The sequence below is a fragment of the Ranitomeya imitator genome, chromosome 1 (assembly GCF_032444005.1).
Source record: "Ranitomeya imitator isolate aRanImi1 chromosome 1, aRanImi1.pri, whole genome shotgun sequence".
Taxonomy (NCBI): Eukaryota; Metazoa; Chordata; class Amphibia; order Anura; family Dendrobatidae; genus Ranitomeya; species Ranitomeya imitator.
Window position 1 is genome coordinate 761,848,081 of NC_091282.1, and position 24,447 is coordinate 761,872,527.

The 24,447-nt window shown below is 43.4% G+C and overlaps 1 protein-coding gene across 1 annotated transcript in view; it reads right to left on the minus strand.

Annotated features, from left to right (window-relative positions):
• Window positions 1-24,447, minus strand: part of HHIPL1 (HHIP like 1) — a 73,613-nt gene that overhangs the window by 36,679 nt on the left and 12,487 nt on the right. The window contains exons 2-6 of the mRNA XM_069735398.1: window positions 15,153-15,799; window positions 14,137-14,280; window positions 12,667-12,995; window positions 9,271-9,397; window positions 5,451-5,596 (exon numbers count right to left, since the gene is read on the minus strand). Coding sequence (XP_069591499.1) covers window positions 5,451-5,596; window positions 9,271-9,397; window positions 12,667-12,995; window positions 14,137-14,280; window positions 15,153-15,799 — 1,393 coding nt within the window. The remainder of the gene's footprint in view (window positions 1-5,450; window positions 5,597-9,270; window positions 9,398-12,666; window positions 12,996-14,136; window positions 14,281-15,152; window positions 15,800-24,447) is intronic.

Consider the following 24,447-nt stretch of genomic DNA (forward strand, 5'->3'; position numbering starts at 1 on the left):
CATAAGCGAGACTGAAGTGCCAAGAAGTTAGAAGACCGTCCACTGCATACGGGTTGTCCCTTGGATTTGAGGAACAGAATTGGTGTAGTTTTCGGTTTCCTCGATCGGCAAAAAGATCTATTTCTGGACATGCCCATATTTGCACGATCTAAGTGAAGATGGCCGGATTTAGTGACCGGCCCCCCTGTCTGAGTTTGTTGCGGCTTAGATAGTCGGCCGCGGTATTGAGTTTTCCCTTATGTGAAGAGCCGTAAGAGAAAGTAGGTGATTCTCGGCCATCTGAAAAATACGATCCGCGACCTCCATTAATGAACTGGACCGCGTACCTCCTTGATGGTTAATATAGGCTACGGTTACCTGGTTGTCTGAGAACAGTTTGAAGTGTCGACACTGTAGGGGTATAAGAAAACTATTTAAAGTGTGCTCTACTGCTAACAATTCTTTTAGATTGGAAGATGAATTTTGTTCAGACTGGGACCATAGTCCATGGACCCAATTATTTTCCAAGTGTGCCCCCCATCCCTTGGGGCTAGCATCTGTAGTTATTAGCCGTGTTACATGATTTGTCCAGGGAACTCCTCTACGTAGATTTGGTATGTATGTCCACCAATCTAACGAATGAATAGTTTGAACGGACAGTAAAAATTTGCTGTCAAGATGAGCTCCTAGCCGACGAGAATTATGTAGAACATCCCACTGTAGTGTTCTGGTGTGATATTGAGCCCAGAGAATCGCCGGAATACAAGATGTAAGTGAACCCAAAAGAGACATTGCTCCTCTTACGGAGACTAAAGGATTGCTAATCATTCTGGCGGCCAGCCGTTGAATACTATCCACTTTTGAATCTGGCAGGTGACATTCCTGCTGACTAGAGTCTATGACAAGACCCAAAAATTCCTGTATTTTTAAGGGTCGTAAACGAGATTTTTTTAGATTAATGATCCATCCTAATCTGTGCAACGCTGCTATCACCTTCCCTAACTGGTCTTTGCAATGTGACTCTGAATGTCCCACAATCAATAAATCATCTAGGTAGGGAATTATTAAGATGTTCTGTTCGTAAAGGTGCGCCATAACCTCTACCATGATTTTAGTAAATACACGGGGTGCAACTGCGACACCAAAGGGAAGTGCCTGATATTAGAAGTGTTCTACTGTGCCAGCAAGTGAAACCGCCACCCTAAGAAAACGTTGATGATCTACATGGATTGGGACATGATAATGGGCGTCTTTTAAATCTAAGACAACCATGAAGCAATTGTTAAACAGAAGCTTTATTGCCGTCTTTACATACAGACTCCATTTTGAAGGGCGGAACCAGCAAAAATTTATTCAGGCCTTTTAAATTGATGATGGTACGAAATGATCCATCAGGTTTTTTGATCAGGAACAAAGGGGAATAGAACCCCTTACCCCTTTCTTCCGCGGGTACTTTAATCAGAACCCTTTTTTGCTCGAGTTCCTGAACTTCCGACTCCAGTGCCAATTGTTCTGCAGGGGAAGAACGGATAGGCGCCAGTTTAAATTTGTCCTGAGGAACTCGATAGAACTCGAACATCAGACCCCTTTCAATAATACTGAGAATCCATGGGCTATTGGTGATCTGTATCCAGGCCGGATAGTAGGCTAAAAGCCTACCCCCACCTGGTACGTCAGTCATTGTGGCTTTTTAAAGTCTCGAGAGGAATTAAACATATATCCTCTACCTCTTCTCCTGTTGCTGTCATATCTGGTTGATTCTCTGTTTGAATCTCTGTTAGATCTTCTGCGGTTAGACCAACCTGTGTTGTAATCTTGTCTATAAAATGGTCTTCTTAAGAAAGGAAATTGCTTTTTATTGTCTCCCGCCTTTTCCAATAGTTCATCCAGAACCGGTCCAAACAAATGAGCTCCTTCAGAGGGAATGCTACACAGTTTTGATCTGGCCTGTAAATCTCCTGGCCAACATATTATCAACAGCGCTCTACGGGCTGCGTTAGATAGGGCTGAAGATCTGGCGGCCAATTTAACAGAATCCGCCGACGCATCTGAAAGGAAAGCTGCTGCATCCTGAATTATAGATATGGAAGATATCATTTCTGGGAACTTTATTTTCAAGTTGATCCTCTAGGTGACCCAGCCACACCATTAAGGACCGAGCTTTGCAAGTGGCTGCAAGTGGCCTCAGGGAACCCGCTGATGTTTCCCAAGCACCTTTAAGGAAGACGTCAGCTTTACTATCCAGTGGGTCCTTTAGATTTCCTAAATCTTCGAATAAAAGAGAGGTTTTTTTTGCACGCCTTGGCCACTGCTGCATCTAGTTTCGGGGCCTTGTCCCATGAGGATGAGGCTTCCTCCTCAAATGGATACCTCCTTTTGAACGCTGGTGGAAGTGAACCCTTCCTTTCGGGCTTTTTCCATTCCCTTGTAATCAAAGTTTTTATCTTATCCACTACTGGAAAAGACCTTCAGGATTTCCAATCTATACCCTTGAACATTATGTCTTGAATGGAGCATTCTGACTGGGTCTCCTCAATCCCCATTGTGTTGTTGACTGCTTTAACTAGGTGGTTATCCCTATCGAGTGACAGACAGGCCTGGCTAGACTCTATATCCCCCGACGAGGAGGATGATGGGAGGGAATCTGAGCTCAGTTCACCCGAGTCTGAACCTATATCTGAGATTGGGGATGTAACTTCCTTCCTCTTTTTGGCATCCGTTTTCTGAGACCTGGTTTTATAGAACCTCTGACTTCTTGTCTAACCATCTCTCTTAGCGTAGAAGTAAGGTCAGGGGCCTCTTCCTCAAATAAGTGTTGTATGCAGGATCTACATAATCTCCTTTTATGCGCATCTGGGAGCGGTTCCCCACACTCGGCACACTCCCTATGCTTGGCCTTGGTAACACATTTTCTCCCCTAGCAAGGAGAGAGGGAATATAAGGAAGGATAACAGTCAGTAAGTGAACTTCCACGTAGATCACTTACCCAGCCCTGCAGCGAGTGGTACCGTAGTTGGGGGGGTCCTTCCTAGCCGGTGATTCTTTACGGCTTGAGGACTTGCTTGATCTTGACTTTTGAGTCCCTTTAGCTCCACCAGCACGACTACCGCCACTAGAACGCCGCTGGGAGATCACCTGAGACTCTTCCGAATCTTGAAGCTGCTGCTACTGCTGTGGCTTGTCCAGCTGCGGTGCTCCCTCTGATGATTCCATCCTAAGAATGGGTCCAGAGCACCTTGCAGCCCTCATACAATACTTTAAATACCCCCCCACGGTACCACCCCCGGATGGGGGTCAGCAGGATCTCCAGGTGGCCTGCTCGGTACCATAAACTGAAGGGGCGTGCCTTCCCCCCACAGGACCGCGCCCCCGTCGCCGACCAGGGAGACCCCCGCCCCTTCCTGGGCCCAAGCCCGGCTCGGATGCCGGAGCGCCGCCATCGGCCGGAACGGCACTACTGCGCATGCCCCGCCACGTCATCAGGCCGCGCCGCCTATTCGCATCCACCGGACACGCCCTTTCCGATCGCGACTGCGGCCTTGCAAGCCGACACGCGACCGAGGACGCCAGCACCGCCTGGACCGACGCGGACACCCCCAGCAGGTAGCGGATAGACCCCAGAGGCACCAGCAGGCGCGGTCACAGAGGAGAGACCCCACATACTCACCAGGTACTCGTGACGATGGACCACATCGGAAGCCAGCCCTTTTTACCCAAGGCTGCTTCCCCCTGCTGTCAGACACCAGTCAGTTCCCGAGGTGTGGTGCTTCCAGCATCCTGATCAGGCCGAGGTAGGGGACGCCCGCTACCTGCACCGGTCTGTCAGGAGTTGGATACCTTCTTTATCTTCAACCTTCTTCTTAAGGCCTGCCTGAAGAGGTTCCCCTGTCAGGGACAGGAAACCAACTGATGCGGGAGTGAGGTACTGCCCTTTTATGTCTGTAGGTTTCCTGTCCCTGAAGGGCGGATCCACTCTCTCGTAGTGCTGTCATGGCGACTGAATAATTAAGTTTTTTTTTGTGCTTTCAATCATTTATTAGTGAAATTTGTGATTTTTTTTTTTCAAATCAGAAATATCTCAAGAATTGACAAGTTGCTTCTTTCTCCTAGTGGAAAGAAAACAGCACCTGGTGCACAATAAACAGGTTTTCACATTGAAATTAATAGGAAATTGTTCTTTATGTCAAGTTTAGAGTAGAATTTGATCCAAAATCCATGTCAAAAACATGTCATCATAGCCTTAGGGAATGTGCCGTGAATTTCGGCGCGCGTTCATGGTTTGTATGTGAACAGAGTTTCTTAAATCCCAATCACATGAAATTTCCAAGCAGATGTTTGAAAAAAAAATCTGGCAGAAATTTAGTATCATGCCACTTTGTTACTTAAGAAAAGCCAGGGATTAGCCCTACGGAATTATTAACAACTAGATGGCAGCCCGATTCTAAAGAATCGGGAGTCTAGAATCCATATATACTTTATTTATTCAAATGTAAGAATAATACAATTAATAAATAATAGTAAGAAAGAACAAAAATAATAGGCAGTATATGGAGAAAACACCAAACAAAAGTTCAAAATTGGTGTGAAAATGTCACTGAACCACTTCACAACTAAATATATATATAGTTTTGGTAAATGGTATTATCATTTTTTTGACGAAATTCGGCAGGAGCTTGAAGAGCAACGTCACTGGGCCCGCCTCCACGCAGTAGAAACTTGCTGTGAGGTAAAAATTCAAAAATCACACCAAAATGGCGGGCGGAGTGTGTCACAGTACGGCACGTTTCTGATTGGTCGCTCGCAGCAGGCGGCAACCAATCAGACACTGGACACTGTTGACATCACTTATCTCCGGACATTAGCTCCGGACATTAGCTCCGGACAAAGCCACGGAAGTTGGCACAAATTGCAGGAAGTAGTATTCTAGGCAATTATATATTAGATGGGGCAAATGCTCAACAGGATCTGTGGCAGTTGACAACTTCATGGTAGAAATTCAGGGGTCTTCTGTAAGAATAGGACTGGCAACTCTAAAAAGCACAGGGCTATGACTGGGACCCTTAAGTCAGGACTGATATTTAAGACCGAGCCTAAGTATACACCATCAATACTGTGGTTCTGTAAAACCTATCCAGGCCTACTGTAGATCAGGGGTGTCAAACTGCATTCCTCGAGGGCCGCAAACAGGTCATGTTTTCAGGATTTCCTTGTATTGCACAGGTGATAATTTAATCACCTGCACAGAATGATTCCAGCACCTTGTGTAATGCTAAGGAAATCTTGAAAACACGCATGGTCTGAGGCCCTCGAGGAATGCAGTTTGACACCCCTGCTGTAGATAATCCCCTTTGGCATGTGCTGAAAAATAAAAGATCGGATAACCCAATTCTTCTCCAGGGACAGTCATTTACCCTGTATCATCCTTCTCTATGGCCATAGGCCTATCCAGAGAATTAATTTACCCCATTTACCTGCTTCATCCTCCGCAAAAGAGATGATGTACTGGTAATAGTTATTGATGAGGCCAGGAAATAAGCACGTCTGCCCCATCCCCATGCAGATTTCATGGTACTGCCATTCCCCCGTATTATGATCTTCCTTCAGGGCCATCAATCTTCTGTTTTGATTAAAAAAAAGGAAATACAATGCAAAAAAATTATTTTACCAATGCATATAATATTTGCAAAATTCAGACACAGTTCCAAAATTCTGAAAATCTATTATGGTTGTATGACATGGACATGACTGTCTGCCTCCAAGACTACAACACACATTTCTAGATAAGAAACTTTGACTCCGATTCATTTGCATTTTGTTTTTGTTGAATTCATTTTTTTTTGGTCTTTTCTTGCCTAGATGTATTTTGTTCCAAATTTATCGTAATGGCGCACATTATTAGATGAATATTCTGTCAACTCACAGAAGCTTTTTTTGTGCCTTTTTAGAGTTAAAAATTAACCAAACTTTTAAAATGTCACATGCTAGCAAAAAATTACCGTATATTTGTGCCAAAAAAAAAAAATTTAAATTGCAAATTAATGAATTGGAAGAAAACTTCCGGAAATGATTATTGAAGAACAAAAAAAAAGTGATAGAGTTTTAAAAAAGGAAGAAAAACATGCAAAACGTATAATAAAATGCTGCAAAAAAAAAAAAAAAAAAGACGTACAAATTTATTGCTGAATTGCCCCTTTGTTTTTTTTTTTTTTTTTTAAAACATCATTTTTATTGGTTTTTTTTTTTTTTTAAACAAATAAGTACAATACATATTGCAAATGTTGCTTTAAATTATTACATAGAAATAAAACAAACATTAATCTTTGTAACACAAATAGCATTAACATATCCCCTAATGTCCACATCTAACCAGCTTCAATGATTGGAATCCGACAATCAAATCCAGAACATACACCAACTGATGCATTTATCATGTGACAAATTTTAATTTATCCAAACTACCACTTAAATCTTCTAACAAATACCAATCTGAATTAACAAAGGGCCTCATTATCTCTTGAATTTCCCCTGTCGACAATAAGGATTCTATGAACACTCTCCATTTTTTAAAAAATCTTTTCGTCATCTTATCTTTATCCCTTTCTGCTTCTCTTTTTTCTAAATATAGGACAGCCATTAGTCCTGCTTTAATCTCTTTTATCCCTGGGAGTGTACTAGCCAACCAATATTGCAAAATTAAACGTTTTGTCACCAAAGCAATAGTATGGAACAGATCATGTAACTGACCCCCTCTTGTTTTGCCTGTCGTATAATGAAACAGCCAGCACATCGGGCTAGAATCCACCCAGATCCCACACATCTGTAGATACATATCTTGAACCATTGTCCATAACTCTTGTGTCTTGGGACACGACCACATGCCATGCTCCATATCTGTTCTTGATGCGCCACATTTGGGGCAACTCATCTGCCTATCAGGGTTCTGTGGAGTTGGCGGTATATTAAAGCCACATATTATTTTATGCATTATTCTAAATTGGCTATCCCTCCATTGCTCATTTATGATATGTTCCCTTACCAATTTCCATCCATGTAGTATTTTATGCTCAAGTTCTTCATCTTTCATGTATTTTTCCCATTTGCAAAACACTTTGTCTGTCCCTGATGGTCGTAATACATCTCTCAACAACCCATATATCGAGGAGATCGATATTTCCTTAATGTCTTTAGTGACTAAGTCTCTCCACACATCTGAATCAACCTCCTTGCTTACATCTTGTAAGAAATCTAGTACATAATGCTTCAGTTGACTATATAGCATCAAATGGAATCCCGGTAACTCATATTTGTCTAATACCTCAGATCCCGTCAACCAGCGACCTTCCTGTAAATGTAGTAAATCTTCTAGTGTCTGTACTCCTTTTCTAGACCATTCTATGAATAATTTATTTTCCCTTCCCAATTTAAAGGCTGGAAATGACCAAGGATTCAGGTGCTTTGACACTCTCCATGACATTTTCAGTTTTTTCCTTACTGCTTTCCATGTAGCAATAGTGTCTTTACAAATAACCGAGTGTTTAATATTTGGTGGTAAGTATGACAGTGGCGTGTGAAGCAATGCTGTCAAATCCCATGAGCCACAAAATTCCGTTTCTAGTGTATAATCTGTATAGCGTCCTGTCTTTTTAATCCAATCAACTACATTCCTCATTAAGCACGAGAGATTATACCCTCTAATATTCGGCAACCCTACTCCTCCTCCCTCTTTTGGACGCATTAGTGTTCTCATAACAAGTCTCGCTCTTCTCCCCCTCCAAATAAATTTAGAAAAAGCCCTATTCAATTTGAGAACATCTACGTGTCGGATTAGCATTGGAATAGTCTGCATTGGATATAATAATCTCGCAAAGCTTGTCATCTTAATTAGATGACAGCGGCCTAGTAGTGAGAGGGGTAGATTTCCCCATCTTTCCAATTCTTTCTCTATTTTGTCTATAATAGGCTTATAATTAAGATCATACATCTGTTTCGGCGGCCCCTTTGTTTTTAAAGAAGCTATTCACATCTCATAAATCATTTTCCGACTGGTCAGGGCCTGAAATCAGGGACCCCCAATGATTCTGAGGTTTCCATGCACAGTGCATATCCTGGAAGTACGGGAAACTTGCAGCTGGTACCATTCACTTAAATGGGACTGTAACACATTTCCCTGCCCTGACATGTGGCTATGCTGGGAAAAACAGTGAAAACAGCAATGCCACATCTCCTCCATTTTCAGATTTGATGGGGTCCCAGAAATTAGAACCACCTTCCAATTATAAACCTAGTGATAAAGTGGAGTGGAGAACCAAGAGCAATGGCTCTTACTTGGTCTGTCTATGTTTCATAGGGTTATTCCCATTTTTAGACATTTAATTTGCTGATCAGTGGGGGTCCGACCACAAGGACCTCCACCAATCCCGAGCACAGAACTTGGCAATCTTCAGCACTCCCATAGAGACTGAATGCAGAAAGGGGTGCGCGTGTCCAGTGTCCGTTTAATTCAGATGGGGCTCTGCAGAGATGCATTCTCAGCAGCGGATGGACCCCAACTGCCCAGCGAGTTATCACCTCTCTAAGGATAGGCGATACCCTAAAGATGGGAATAACCCTATAAATAGATGGCCACTGATCTGAATAACGCCAGGTCCAGACGGCCCTGGATTCTCTCATCCGAGAGATTTGGGCCAATTATGCTAATGACATGCTGATCAGAGTGTAAGCACAGTGTGCTCCGATTTTGTCAGACAAGAAGAATATGGCAAAAAAAATCTCCATTCTGTGAATGTATGGAAATCGGACTGCACTCATATGTCATCCGAGTGCAGTCTGATGTTTCCCCAGCACTTATTTACTTGCGATACGAAAATTGGATTAAACTCGAGCATGCAGCAATTTTTTCCTGTGCATGGAAAAAAATTGGACACGTGTACGGCCCCATGGGCTATCATTGGTCCGCATGTGATCCGATGTTTTCTCGGATCGCACTAGGACCGAAAATACCCTCGTCTGCAGCTGCCCTAATACTGCATTTCCCAATCAGCTGATCATCGTAGTGGATCTCAACTATAAAAATGGGGTCTGTGTGATGAGACGACCCGTCTACATCTGCTGCTATCACTGATTTTCTCCAAAGAAATCTCCTTATTTATAATCTCCCGTTTTTTGATCTTGTGCGATCCCACATTATTCTGAAGTTGCACAGAGGGTGAGACTTTTCGGATTATTGTAAAGCAGATTACTCGCTGCATTACCGAAGCTTAGAGCACTTGATAAGGAAAACAAAAAACGTACCCACTCATAAAATCTCCAAATATATAAAGTCCATTTAAGTTTGGATACTCGCAGCCGCGGTACACGTATCCGCCAGTGACGGATTTTCCAACTTTATGGGGGTAGGCATAAATCGGAAGAACGTCATCTGCACAAAAACATATTCAGTAATTAAAAAAAAAAATAAACAAACATATAAACTGGTAAAAAAAAAACCCTTAAATTATGCTTTTGTTATTTAATTTCTGTCTCATAGCGCTGCAGGGGGTGAACAATTGCCTATGTTGACCAAAGCAACCAATCACCGTGCAGCTTTCATTTGAAATTCTGCTCATAAAAAATGAAAGTGGCACTGTGAATGGTTGCTAAAGTGTAGCCCCCATTGCTGCGGTCTGAACAATGCCTTATGGTTACCAAATATAACATAGCACACATATTAATAAAACAAAACATCTTAAATATCAGACTTCATCTTTTAACATGCCTTCATTTACAACATTTAGATTTGGTAACCATTAAGTCTCATTCATAACGGCAGCAACGGGAGCTGCATTATTGTATCTGTGTTGTCCATAGCAACCAATCACAGCACAACTTTCAGTTCTTAAGAGCAGAATATGAGATGAAAGCTGCGCTGTGACTGGTTGCTATGTTCAATCAACAGCCCATTGCTGCCATTGGAATAAGGCCTATGGCTACCAAATCTAATGTACTAAGTAACTACACACAAAGTAAAAAACAAAAGCATCTTAAAGGGGAAGTCTGTATTAAACATCCCATGTGTTGTGCAGCAAATATAGACTCAACCACTCGAGACTCCTAAACTACCACTATGGCGATATTCTGCCCCTCTCCTGCATTTTTAACATGCCCATTATCAACTTTTATAACAGTTGTGAACATTAATTAGCCTCTGCCAGGCATCTGGGCAGTGACGTATCCAGATTGATGTCCGCCATGCAGCCTTGTGTAACCCTGGTCAGGAAAAATGAATGTTTGCATGCATGCTCAGGGTAACTTAGGGCTGCGTGGAAGATGACAATCACACCAAGGTAGGTGCGATTACACTGCCTTTGGTGGGACTACTAAACAAGTTGACTTTGGGCACAAAGTTAATCCTGACAGGGACATCATCAGAGGCATGCTATAAATTAAGAAAAGGGGGCAGAACATCATTTATGGCCCTTTCACACATCAGGTTTTTTTGCCATCAGTCGTAATCTGTCGAATTTTGAAAAAAACGGATCCGTTTTTTTCTCAGTCTTGTATTAGCAACAGATGGCCTCACGTTTCATCCGTCGTTCGCCGGATCCATCGAAAATTGTTTGTCCGGCGGCCGGAGACAAAGGACAAAGTAACGTTTTTTGTGTACATCGAAAAAATGGACAGCGATGGATCCGTCGCCGTCCGTCGCTTGCTAGAATGGAAGCCTATGGATTCAGTTTTTTGTTTTTTTTTAACTGAGCATGCTCCGATCCAATTAGCCAGATCTGATAGTCGGATCCATCCAAAAAACGAATCCATCGCATCAGTTTTTCACAATATGCGACGGATCCGTCGAGCCAACAGATTGTGACTGACGGCGAAAAACTGATGTGTGAAAGGGGCCTAAGTTGATAGTTTGGGAAGTTTAAAGCATGAGACAGGTTACCTTTAAAGAAGATCCTTCACTTGCCATAAATATGTATTTTTTTTATACCTGGTGTAAATGCAGCTGTTCTCCTGAATCCGGCGCTGTTTTTCTTTTGTTCCTGCGCCTCTCCGTTCCTCAGATATGGCCCTTTCTTCCCTGTATATACCGTAAATCTAAGTCTTGTTAGGCAACTGGGCTCGGAACACAAAGAAGACCCTGCCCACTTGGATAAAGAGTCTAGATTTACATACTAGGAAGAAGGGGCCATATCTCAGGAATCGAGGGGCGTAGAAACAAAAGAAAAACAGAGCCGAATTCAGGAGAACAGCGGCATTTACAGAAAGTAAAAAAATAAAGTATTTATGGCAAGTGACATGTCCTCTTTACCCCAATCATACTGTGCATTGATAAAATAAAAAGTAAATCTGGTCTTCAAATCCCAAAAAGGGGAAGATTTTGGCTATGTGGGCTTAGCCGGCCCATAATGACTTTGGGACTTCGTTGGAAATCTAGCAGTAAGCTGCTGCACTTTGCATGCATACTCCAAGAGGTGACCTCAGAATCTCACAGAAATGGTGGAGTTGCTAAGGAGCCTTCAAACCACAGACCCTGGAATCTGCAGATTTCTTAAAGAGAATCTGTCAGGGTCCGACATGAATAAAACATTCCGCAATGTGAATGCGAGGCTGCCGCTTCTGGTAAACTTTCCACCTCATGTAGTGTGCGATTTTACAATGGGACCTTATGGGTGATTTATGCCACTATATGGCTTACAGTGTCATATATTAGAACTTTGTATTGGAGGTGTACGTCAATAGTGTGTACCCAGATTTTTTAACCCTCTTCCCGACCAGACGATTTGCAATTTTTTTTTTTGCGTCTTTGATTTCATCCAAGAAACAACTCTTTTATTGTTCTGTCAACATTTGCTTTTTTTTTTTTTTTCCTACAGGACAAGTTCTAAGTTTGAATGACACCATTCGTTTTATCATATAATGTACTGAAAAATCGAAAAAAAAAATTCCAAGTGCAGTAACAGTCCTGAAAAAAACCCAAAAAATGCAATTCCGCCACGGAGTTCAGTCTGCGGTAAAAATGACCTGGAAAAATGATTCTCCAAGTCAGTATTGCTGTGGTGAAAACAAACTTGCATATATTTTTTCAGTGGTTAAAAAAAATATACGGTATTTTTATACATCGGAATTTTGCAGGTGTGGAAAAACTGAACATGTTTTTGATTATTCTCTTTTTTTATAATTTTTTTTTAACTGGAAATCCAATTTTTTATGTTTTTTTTGTATTTAAAACTTCTTTATACATAATGTGGCATCGGCATATTTGTTAAAAGCATGAGATCTCGTTTTTTGCCAGTCTGAGGGGGGCAGGAGAAGGTCCTGGGAGGCAGCAGGGGGTCCTGGGATTACACTCTACATGCCCGGATTTCGTAATGCGGAAGTTCGGACTTGACATATGCTATAAAGTAGGGTCCGTTAGGTTGGCATTAGGGACCCTTCTAATGCTATTAAGGGAGATATCCTGCTTTAATTAGTGGGGTAACCAGGCAGAAAGCGTTCAATTCCCCTGCAGCACCCCCACAGGAACAGGATTAATTAAGCATTACACAGTTCCTACCAAAATCCTATTTACCTGGAGCCATAACAGACAGCAGCTTCTAAAATGTCAAAGTAAAACCTTTTGTGAACTTTTCATTGGATTTCCCCTATAAATAAAGATCATATAGTCATGATTGGAAGAAGTGCGGCCACGCAATCGGCAGTCATTACCTAGAGAAGAATTGGCGCACAGCTTTTTATCATAGCAGCTGAAGCCTTCCCTGGCTCTCCAGCCATAATTTTTTCCTTTCTCTACAATGTCGACTTCTTCGAATTTATTCTGTCCTACATCTCCACAGAACAGGCGTCCTTTCCCTTCCTTTGTATGGGGGTCTCCCCTATCAAATGAGCAGCGCCACATGTTCCTCACCCCATATGCATAAATTTCGGGCCTGGCCAATGGGTCATTGACAAACGGGTTGTCTGGTGGGATTCGGTAAAGAGGTCCGTGGTTGTTATGATTCACGTCAATACGGAGGACTTTGCCTAATAATGTTGATCTGGAAACGAAAGGAGAAATAAAAGACGAGACAAAATTAAAAAAAAAATATGCAGGCAAGAAAAAAATAAATAAATAGTGTTTGACCTGTGTGCCCACTCTACAACGCCCAACACCTTCCTTACCTCTTTTGGGTTCTGAAAAGTGAAGACCTCCACCTTCTCTCTACCCAGGCATTTGAACAAGAAATATTCTCCTTTTCAGCCTTGTTCACTTAAGTGGAATTTACGGTAAATATTGAGACCGCAATGCCCGATCTGGCAATGGCTCTTCCAACCGATACTTAGAGCCTCATATGTGTCTATGAGGTTGTATGTTTGGGTGGGGAGACCTGCGGGCAGTTCAGGCATTGCGGTCTGCACTGTGAAATATGAACATATCAACCATCCTAAGGGGTTGTCAAAAAAAAAACATGGCTGCCTGATTTCAAAAATGGCAGCTCAGGATCACTTTAACCTCTCTGCACCCCTTTTGTAACTGCACAGCAGAGTCAGTGATGTTCCGTATGGAGAAGGTTAAGGAAGGGACTAAAAAAATAAAGTAAAAATGCCAAAAATAATGTTTTAAAAATTCTTTAAAAAACAATACCAAAATGTCTAAAATCTCCCCTTTTTTCAATTAAAAATAAAGAAATATACCATAACAAATAACAATATTTTATTTTATCAAAATATTAAATTATTTAACCCATAGTGAAAATGTTAAAAATAAAAAAAAAAAATAGAAAAAGTGCTAGAATTGCCATTTTTTGGTCATCGCACTTCCCCAAAAATGCAAAAAAGGGAATCAAAATGTTGATTATAAGCCAAAATGGTGCCAAAGACTAGAGGTCAGCGATAATGACAGTCATAATGGCAATTGGTCCTTGTCCTCTAGAAGGTTCTAGGCAAGCAAGACTTTGGAGATACGGTACAAAGGATGGGGGTGACATTAGAACAAAAACTTTTAAAAAAAAGCCTACTAGAGTCTGAAAAAAAAGAAACAAAGTCTTTAATAATGGGTAAAGCTGAATACGGTATATACTCTGTCTTGCTTTCCAGGTTCTACTGATTGTATTATGTATCTGGAGGACACATAGCTAGTAAATGATTAAAAACAGAACACAGTTCAAATTCCCTCAGGATATATGTGAATGTTCTTACTTGTTCTGAGCATTTCCAAACTTTCCAAATGGATCTCCAGCCATGCCTCCATCTCCAATAAATATATAGAGGTAGCCATCATCTCCAAAGAGCACCTCCCCGCCATTGTGATTAGAGGCCGGTTCCTCCACTTCCAAGATTATCCTAATAATATCAGCAAAATTAAGTAATTCAAATGTTTATTCTCATTACTTACAATCAGATGCCCCGACTGTCCCATTAGGGTGCAAGATGATCCTCAAATGGACCCAGGTTCTGACACCTTAGTGGACCCAAGGGTCCAGCAGAAGAAAAGCAGATGACATTGGAGCTAATCATGTCACCAAGGTCTATTTCTTACAGGAGGATTCACAAATAATGTACATGTCCTGGTTATACAGTGATAGTGGACATACACAGTGTCAAGAGGGTCCATCAGAATAATTTCCAAGGAATCACGGCTGGCCACTGTCAGTGGTGTGGAGTGTGACCATGGGCACCTCAGTCCTATTCAAAACGTGGCTCTTCAGAGCCACGTTCTTAATATCGCTGGGGGTCCCAAAAGGTCGAACCCCCAATGATCAGTAAGTTATCCCCTTTCCTATGGATAGGAAATGGCTTTCAATTGTGGGAATATACTTTTAATGTAACATAAAGTCTATCATCTCTTTATGTAAAGTACCCCCTGATGACAGCCGATTTCTGACCAGCATTGGCACTTTTTTAGTGAGATATTGTTTTTTCTCTTTCCTATATATATTTTCTTACAGGCTCCTATATTTAGAGGGGGAACATTAGGATCATATGGTAAATTCTTCAACACAAAACGAACACACACAAAGCCTTAAAATTAAAAGAAACCATTATTCCCCCGGACATCACATTTCCATTATTTTCCTGGCATGAAATTTATGTAAAAGGAGGGGACCTCTAAAAAATGGCAGCAAAATGCTATGTTTTTATTATGCCACGGAGGTTCCAGACAAGTGACGCAGTGCCCAGAGAAGCAGCGCTGGTGAATGCTTGCGGAAAATTACCTCTCTGAGCTGTGATCGACCATGTTCATGTCGTGAGCGGAAACTCTGAACTCGCTGATTCGTATGATCTCATCAAAGCCAATTTCCACCGAGTAATAAACATAGACTTTGCCGTTATGTCTGAAGTTTGGATGGAAAGCAATTCCTAGAAAACCTCGCTCATCGCCTTCCCAGGGCGAGGTCAGGACGGCTTGGGAGATATTTAAAAAGGGCTTTTCCAGTCTGGAACGATCGGGGAGATAGGTCCAAACTAGACCAATCTGCTCCGCCACAAAGAAGCGATGTGTACCATCGTTGGCGTGGACCATGGCCACGGGATTCTGGAGACCATTCGCCACTTCTTCCAGACATAGCTGCAGGCAGCCCTCTGAGTCAGCCGTCACCAAGCCCAAGTTCTGGTTGAGTTTCGTGTTCACTAACAAACGAGGAAAACAGTAATCGATGTCATCTAGAGCCAAGTGGCGGCAGAATTTGGCCATGTTCCCTTCCAAAGCCAATAAATCTTTGTCAGACGTCATGTATCTAAAAAGCGATCTGCATTTTTTCCAGACATCCGAGCAATAATCTTCACAGAGGCCAGCCATGGAACGCATGGGTGTGCTGGGGTCTTCAGCATCGTACAAGTGAGCAGCAAACGGCGAGCACTCCTACAATGGCAGAAGAATAAAAGGAAAAATAAGCAACACCATTTTTTGTACAGATTAATTCATAGAATACAGAGAAGAGCAACGGACTCTGCATACTTGAGTAAAGCTATTCAGGCAAATTATCCTGAAAAGTTATGTGGATGGCTCTGGGCGATATGTGGCTGGTCATGGTGGGATATGTGGATGGCCATGGGCAGTTATCTGGGTGGCCATGGGCGGTTATGTGGATGGCCCTGCGTGGGATATGTGGATGGCCCTGGGCGCTTATCTGGGTGGCTATGGGCGGTTATGTAGATGGCCCTGGGCGGGATATGTGGATGGCCATGGGCGGTTATGTGGAGGGCCATGGGCGGATATGTGGATGGCCCTGGGCGGATATGTGGATGCCTATGGCCATTGGTGGTTATGTGGGTGGCCATGGGCGGTTATGTGGATGGCCATGGGCAATTAGCTGGGTTTCCATGGGCGGTTATGTGGAGGGCCATGGGTGGTTATGTGGAGGGCCATGGGCAGTTATGTGGAGGGCCCTGGGAGTTATGTGGGTGGCCATAGGCGGATATATGGATAGCCATGGGCGGATATGTGGATGCCTATGGCCATGGGTGGTTATGTGGCTGGCCATGGGCAAATAAGTGAATGGCCCAGGGCGATATGTGGGTGGCTATGGGTGGTTATGTGGGTGGCCATGGGCGGTTATGTGGGTGGCCATGGGCGGTTAGCTGGGTGGCCATGGGTGGTTATTCGAATGGCCAAGGATGGTTATGTGGATGGCCATGGGTGGTTATTTGGAGGGCCATGGGTGGTTATGTGGGTGGCTTAGGTAAATAACTTAGGGCAAGTTAATCTATTAGACTTATTTAAATGTAAAAAATATGTAAAAATTAGGGGGAAAAAAGCACAAAATGAGCTAAAACACAATATCTGCAGCCAAAAATTTAACCAGAGGCTGTTCAGGGAGTTCTACATTGAATATTTACTATGAAAATATTGCGGCTTCTGCCTTGTCCAATTGACATTTTTATCAATCAATGTGACACAGTGGTCTAGCTGGACATGCAAGTTACAGGCAGCAGTACGGCATTTTAAAGTTACAAAAGGGATGATGTTTTTGACCTGTCTTTTTCTGGAGGACTCCATTGTATGAGATATCAATGTGCCCGTTATTAGCATAGCCTTCAGGGCATTTTTGAGTTATAAAAGGGGTGAAGGGTAATTCCCCCAGCATGGGCCTGAATAATTAGCTAGAGCAGATTACGACTACAAAGTGTATATTTTGTTCTGGAGGACCTCACTTTGTTGGGTATCATGTAATACTTGCTTCCTCCTGTGGAGGCACTGCAGAGAAAATAAAAACCTCTTGCTAGGTTTCCCTACAGATATGGTTTATTTCTGAAGTTTCAAGCAGTCTCTGCCAGGTTTCCCTACAGCTTATTTCTGGGCCTCCAAGCAGCCTCTGCCAGGTTTCCCTACAGCTTATTTCTGGGCCTCCAAGCAGCCTCTGCCAGGTTTCCCTACAGATTATTTCTGGGGCTCCAAGCAGCCTCTGCCAGGTTTCCCTACAGATTATTTCTGGGGCTCCAAGCAGCCTCTGCCAGGTTTCCCTACAGATTATTTCTGGGGCTCCAAGCAGCCTCTGCCAGGTTTCCCTACAGATTATTTCTGGGGCTCCAAGCAGCCTCTGCCAGGTTTCCCTACAGCTTATTTCTGGGGCTCCAAGCAGCCTCTGCCAGGTTTCCCTACAGCTTATTTCTGGGGCTCCAAGCAGCCTCTGCCAGGTTTCCCTACAGATTATTTCTGGGGCTCCAAGCAGCCTCTGCCAGGTTTCCCTACAGATTATTTCTGGGGCTGCAAGCAGCCTCTACCAGGTTTCCCTACAGATTATTTCTGGGGCTGCAAGCAGCCTCTGCCAGGTTTCCCTACAGCTTATTTCTGGGGCTCCAAGCAGCCTCTGCCAGGTTTCCCTACAGATTATTTCTGGGGCTGCAAGCAGCCTCTACCAGGTTTCCCTACAGATTATTTCTGGGACTCCAAGCAGCCTCTGCCAGGTTTCCCTACAGCTTATTTCTGGGGCTGCAAGCAGCGTCTGCCAGGTTTCCCTACAGCTTATTTCTGGGGCTCCAAGCAGCCTCTGCCAGGTTTCCCTACAGATTATTTCTGGGGCTGCAAGCAGCCTCTACCAGGTTTCCCTACAGATTATTTCTGGGACTCCAAGCAGCCTCTGCCAGGTTTCCCTACAGTTTATTTCTGGGGCTCCAAGCAGCCTCTGCCAGGTTTCCCTACAGATTATTTCTGGGGCTGCAAGCAGCCTCTACCAGGTTTCCCTACAGATTATTTCTGGGGCTCCAAGCAGCCTCTGCCAGGTTTCCCTACAGCTTATTTCTGGGGCTCCAAGCAGCCTCTGCCAGGTTTCCCTACAGATTATTTCTGGGGCTGCAAGCAGCCTCTACCAGGTTTCCCTACAGATTATTTCTGGGGCTCCAAGCAGCCTCTGCCAGGTTTCCCTACAGCTTATTTCTGGGGCTCCAAGCAGCCTCTACCAGGTTTCCCTACAGATTATTTCTGGGGCTCCAAGAAGCCTCTGCCAAGTTTCCCTACAGCTTATTTCTGGGGCTCCAAGAAGCCGCTGCCAGATTTCCCTACAGATTATTTCTGGGGCTCCAAGCAGCCTCTGCCAGGTTTCCCTACAGCTTATTCCTGGGGCTCCAAGAAGCCTCTGCCAGGTTTCCCTACAGATTATTTCTGGGACTCCAAGAAGCCTCTGCCAGGTTTCCCTACAGATTATTTCTGGGGCTCCAAGCAGCCTCTACGAATGGTCTGATTGCATCTTCTGACATAAAATTGTGAATTTCCCTTTAATCATTCAGACTTCTCTTACATTTTACTGTAAATTATGCTTGTTTTTTCCTCCTTTAGACCTGGAACAGAACGTGATCTCCTGAGATGTTCTCCTGAGATTGTAGATAATCTCTCACTTGGTAACCACCTCTGGCAACATATGAGTCACATGTTAATGCATGATAACACTTGTAATCCTTTATCTGTGGCCATAACAGATCTGTGGTTATAGCAGTCCTATATATCAGCTGTTGCTCTGCCTCCTGCCGGGACTTTGCTTGCCCTCTCATGGTGTGAGCATGCATGTGTTTTTCAATGGGAAGAGGGAAGTCATTGCCAGACTTTTCTGGTTGTTTATTTTCCATGAGACTAAAGGATGAGGCATGTTGAAATCCAACATGTCCGATCCTTCTATTACTGAACATCTGTCACTGAGGAACCTTCTGATACTTTAGAGAATTGGTTTATCTTCCCAATAATGGAAGGTTTCTTTGTTTCTTTGGGAATTTTGGAAGCAAGAATGGGAATTCTTAACATCTTATTGGACATGCCTGGCAAGAGATGCTTCAGACAGAGCCTAACCCTGTCCCATTCAGTATGGCATTTCTTCAACTTGGTGATTACCCATTGCGCCAAGAAAATGCGCCCCATTACCCATCATAGCTAGGCTTTCCATCACGTGTGTTAAACATTCTGCCTGGCATGAAATATATTCATTATATTCTTTTGTATCATCCCATGGCTGAGATCACCTGACCCTATATCCAGTGTCACCTGGCAGAGATCACATGACCCCATATTCAGTATCATGTGACCCCATATCCTGTATCATCTGGCAAGGATCATGTAACCACATATCCTTTATCACCTGGCCGAGATCACCTGACCCCATATCCTCTGTCACCTGGCAGATATCACATGACCCCACATCATCTATCACCTGGCAGATATCACATGACCCCGTAGCCCGTCACCTGGCAGAGATCACACGACCCCATAGCCTCTGTCACCTCGCAGAGATCACATGACCCCATAGCCTCTGTCACCTGGCAGAGATCACATGACCCCATAACATGTATCACCTGGCAGAGATCACGTGACCCCACATCCTGTATCACCTGGCAGAGATCACGTGACCCCACATCCTGTATCACCTGGCAGAGATCACGTGACCCCACATCCTGTATCACCTGGCAGAGATCACGTGACCCCACATCCTGTATCACCTGGCAGAGATCACGTGACCCCACATCCTGTATCACCTGGCAGAGATCACGTGACCCCACATCCTGTATCACCTGGCAGAGATCACGTGACCCCATAGCCTCTAGAATTTGGGGGCTACACAAGTCTTTAACGAAAATATGGTGGAACATTAGAAGTCTGGAGGAATATAAAAAAGCAGGCTTTGTACCCCGCCGTTTACATATTCAAATCTTTCCAGCATGGGAAGCTGCCCCTGATTTTCAAAAAACCTGGGAGACCGGACTTGCTAAATGTTCCACCATTCTGATAAATATGCTCATTGAACATGACCAGATTTTGTTAAATAAAAAAATGAACTCAAAACCTGTGAAAACAAGTTACGGTAGTTTATTTTGACAAGGACACTGTGGTGAATCCCTTTCAACTAAAATTGAAGAATTTGATTGACTCCTTTGAAAAGGAGGTTACCACTCGAAAGAGAAACAAATTTCATAGGGATAAATTGGACTACAATAACGGCAGGGCATACAAATAGGTCCATCGGGATAATAAAAGACCCCCTTTTGATGGTCCAAGCAAGGCAGTTGAAAGTAAATTTGGACAGGAAATATCCTTGAGTCATTTTTTATCATCAGATCCCAACGACGCAGCAGAAAAACAAGAAAACAACAGAAAGAGGGGCAGAGGATACAAGAATCGGTCACCGTCATACAGGAGAGAAACCAGATTAAAAAAGAAGAGAAACACCACACTACAGGAAAATACCCAAGCAGGTAATTTACAAATTATTAATTTATCCTCTTATGTTCTGTCGGACTTGGAAACTAAGGTTCTATCAAGGGGCCTTTCCTTTTCCCCTATGAATCCTCTTAACAAATTTGTTCTGGTTAAAGATCTGTATCTTTTCTGCTGACAGCTAACTTTTAGGCTATGTGCACACGTCTGGAATTGCTGCGGAAATTTCCGCGGCAATTCCGGAACTCCCTGCCGCGGGAAAAACGCCTGCGAAATTGGCATGTGTTTTCCCATTAAACACTAGCGTTTTACAAGCGTAATTAGCTTGCAGAATGTTAGCGTTTTCCAAGCGATCTGTAGCATCGCTTGGAAAACGGATTGACAGGTTGGTCACACTTGTCACACATGGTCACACTTGTCAAACACTATGTGTGACAAGTGTGACCAACTTTTTACTATTGATGCTGCCTGCCTAAGCAGCATCAATAGTAAAAAGATCTGATGTTAAAAATAAAAAATCGTGATATTCTCACCTTCCGGCATCCCCAGCAGTCTTCCCGCTCCCAGCAATGCATTGCGAGAATGACCTGTGATGACGCAGCGGTCTCGCGAGACCGCTATGTCATCACAGGTCATTGCCGCAAGGCATTATTGGGAACGGAAGCATCGCGAGGAGCGGGAAGACTGCCGGGGATGCCGGAAGGTGAGAATATCATGATTTTTTATTTTAATTTTTTTTTAACAATTATATGGTTCCCAAGGCCTGGAGGAGAGTCTCCTCTCCTCCACCCTTGGTACCAACCGCACATGATCCGCTTACTTCCCACATGGTGGGCATAGCCCCATGTGGGAAGTAAGAGGATCAATGCATTCCTATGTGTGCGGAATCCCCGCGATTCCGTACAAAGAATGAACATGCTGCGTTTTTTTCCGGAATGCAATTCCGCCGCGGAAAAAATGCAACATGTGCACAAAAATTGCGGATTGCATTCTAATAATAGGACGATATGATTAATGTATGCTTTTTTTTTTGCAGTTTTATCGCGTTTTTATAGCGAAAAACCATGAAAAAAAACATGAAAAATCCTGAACGTGTGCACACAGCCTTAACCTTCTCTATCAACAACCGGCCTTACTGGACACATTCCCTGACAATGAGAAGCAAGCCTTCCGTGATTTGCTGGATCTCTTGCAAGAAAATGAATCTTAGGATACAAGAAACAAATTTACTAGGTGACTTCCATCACAAGCCACCCCGTCCTTCTACTTATTTCCTGCAGCCCAGATATTTTTGACACAGTTTACAGAGATATTGATAGATTGAAACCAGATTCTCATAGACAAAATAATTTCAGCAAAAGTTAAAAGAAAGCACTACAAGGTGTAAAAAACAACAAGGAATTTGTGGTGCGTGAGGCTCATAGGGAGGGGAATGTTGCTTTGTGGCCACATGCTCAATATTTAAGAGAAATTACACGCCAACTTGGGAATGCTTATTGCTACACTGTGTTACCGTCTGACCCCACCGCCTTTTTTAAGGACTAAGTGGATTGTCTTATTAACGGGGCTCTTCGTGACAACATTGTGTCCAAGAAAGAGGCGGATTTTCTAACGACACTATTTCCGGTTGTACCTACCTTCTACGCTCTGCCGAAGGTTCATAAGTCCCTCAGCGAACCACCATGTAGGCCCATTGTCTCTGACAATGGCAGCGTATTTGAGCGGCCGTGAATTTATGTTGATCAGTTTCTCCAACCACTGGTCACCTCCTTAAAATCTTTTACCAGAGACTCCACGCATCTTTTGCAACTGGTTGATAATTGTGAAATACCGAACAATACATTTCTCGTCAGTATGGACATTGAATCTCTTTATATGAGTATTGCACATCAAACAGGTATGCGGGCCGTTATTTACTTTATAGAAAAATCTCTGGGGAGCTCTATAGAGCATGATCACTTCATTCTGAGACTTCTTTTTTTGTACTAGTCAAGAACTACTTCGTATTTGATAGGAAATTTTATAGACAAACATCTGGCACAGCTATGGGGGCTCAGTGTGCACCCTCATATGCTAATTTGTTTCTTGTGTGGTGGGAGAAGTCAATAGTCTATAACCATCAGATGAATCATTCCAATGTTCTCATGTGGCAACGATACATCGACGATATTCTGCTTGTATGGACCGGTTCTTTGGAGGACTGCAATCATTTTATTGAAGATCTTAACTGTAATGATTTGAACATCAAGCTCACACGTATCATTTCAGAGACCTCTATTGATTTTTTGGACCTCAGGCTTTCCATTGTTGACTCAGGAATCTCGTGTAGTCTGTTCTGGAAAGCTACGGCCACTAACAGCCTCCTCCATTTTACAAGTTTCCACCCTTACATCTTAGGAACGGAATCCCAAAGGGACAATTCCTCTGTTTGAGGAGAAATTGCAGCACGAATACTGATTTTGTGAATCATGCAAGGGATCTCTCCAGCCGCTTTAAAAAGAGGGGCTATCCACAGAGGACGATTTCTTCTACCTACCAACATGCTCTCCAACAGGATAGGAAAAGCCTCTTTAGTAAAAAAGTACGTGAATTCTCTCGACCTCTTTCTCTAATCACTACCTACAATAACCAATGGTCTGAGATCCGGGAAGTTCTGATTAAAAACTGAGACATTTTGTTAAGTGACAAGAAAATTATTCCCTTGGTCTCAAATTCTCCATGAATGGTAGCCAGAAGGGCTAGAAACTTGAGAGACGATCTTTGTCACAGCCATTATCAATGCCCTACCATCAGACTGAATCGTGGGACTAACTTTGGGCCCTATCCCTGTGGAAATTGCAACATCTGTTAATATGTGATCTCTCAGGATGGGTATTCAATATTTACTTTATCCTTTCAGATTCGGCCAAGGGAATTATTCAACTGCAGATCTCGGAACCTGATTTACGCCATTTTTTCTCACTGCCCGAAAATATACGTGGGGCAGACGACGCAGGAAATAAGGAGAAGGATGCAACAACACCTTTCAAATATTTCAACATCACATAAGGATTGGTAGAAAAATAAGACCGCACACTTCTTGGACCATCATCAGAGCAGAACCTCCGGTTTCAGAGTCATGGGACTTGAGAGTGTACATATGAATATTAGGGGCGGAGACATCAACCGCCTTCTTTGCTGTGAAACAAAATCTACTATATATTGTCTAAGGGTCACTTCCTTCTGTCTGTCTGTCTGTCCTGTCACGGTTATTCATTCGCTGATTGGTCTCGCCAGCTGCCTGTCATGGCTGCCGCGACCAATCAGCAACGGGCACAGTCTGGAAGAAAATGGCCGCTCCTTACTCCCCGCAGTTAGTGCCTGTCGTCCGCATACTCCCCTCCGGTCACCGCTAACGTTATGCCGCGGGTAACGCACTCCGTTACCGCCGCTATTAACCCTGTGTGTCCCCAACCTTTTATTATTGATGCTGCCTATGCGGCATCAATAGTAAAAAAGTAATGTTAAAAATAATTAAAAAAAAACAAAAAACCTGCTATACTCACCCTCCGTTGTATGCTGAGCCGCTCTCGCCGGCCGCCATCTTCCGCTGCAGTTTCCGGTGGCAAAGATGGTATGGCAGAAGGACCTGCCATGACGTCACGGTCATGTGACCGCGACATCATCACAGGCCCTGCGCTAGAAAGACCTGCCATGACGTCACGGTCATGTGACCGCGACGACATCACAGGTCCTGCGCTGTGATACCAACCCTGGGACCGCAAGCTGCCGTGGACTACAACTGGCCTTCGGAAAGGTGAGTATATGTTTTTTTTTTTTTCTTCACCTGTTACAAACCTGGCTGGGCAACATACTACGTGACTGGCCAATAT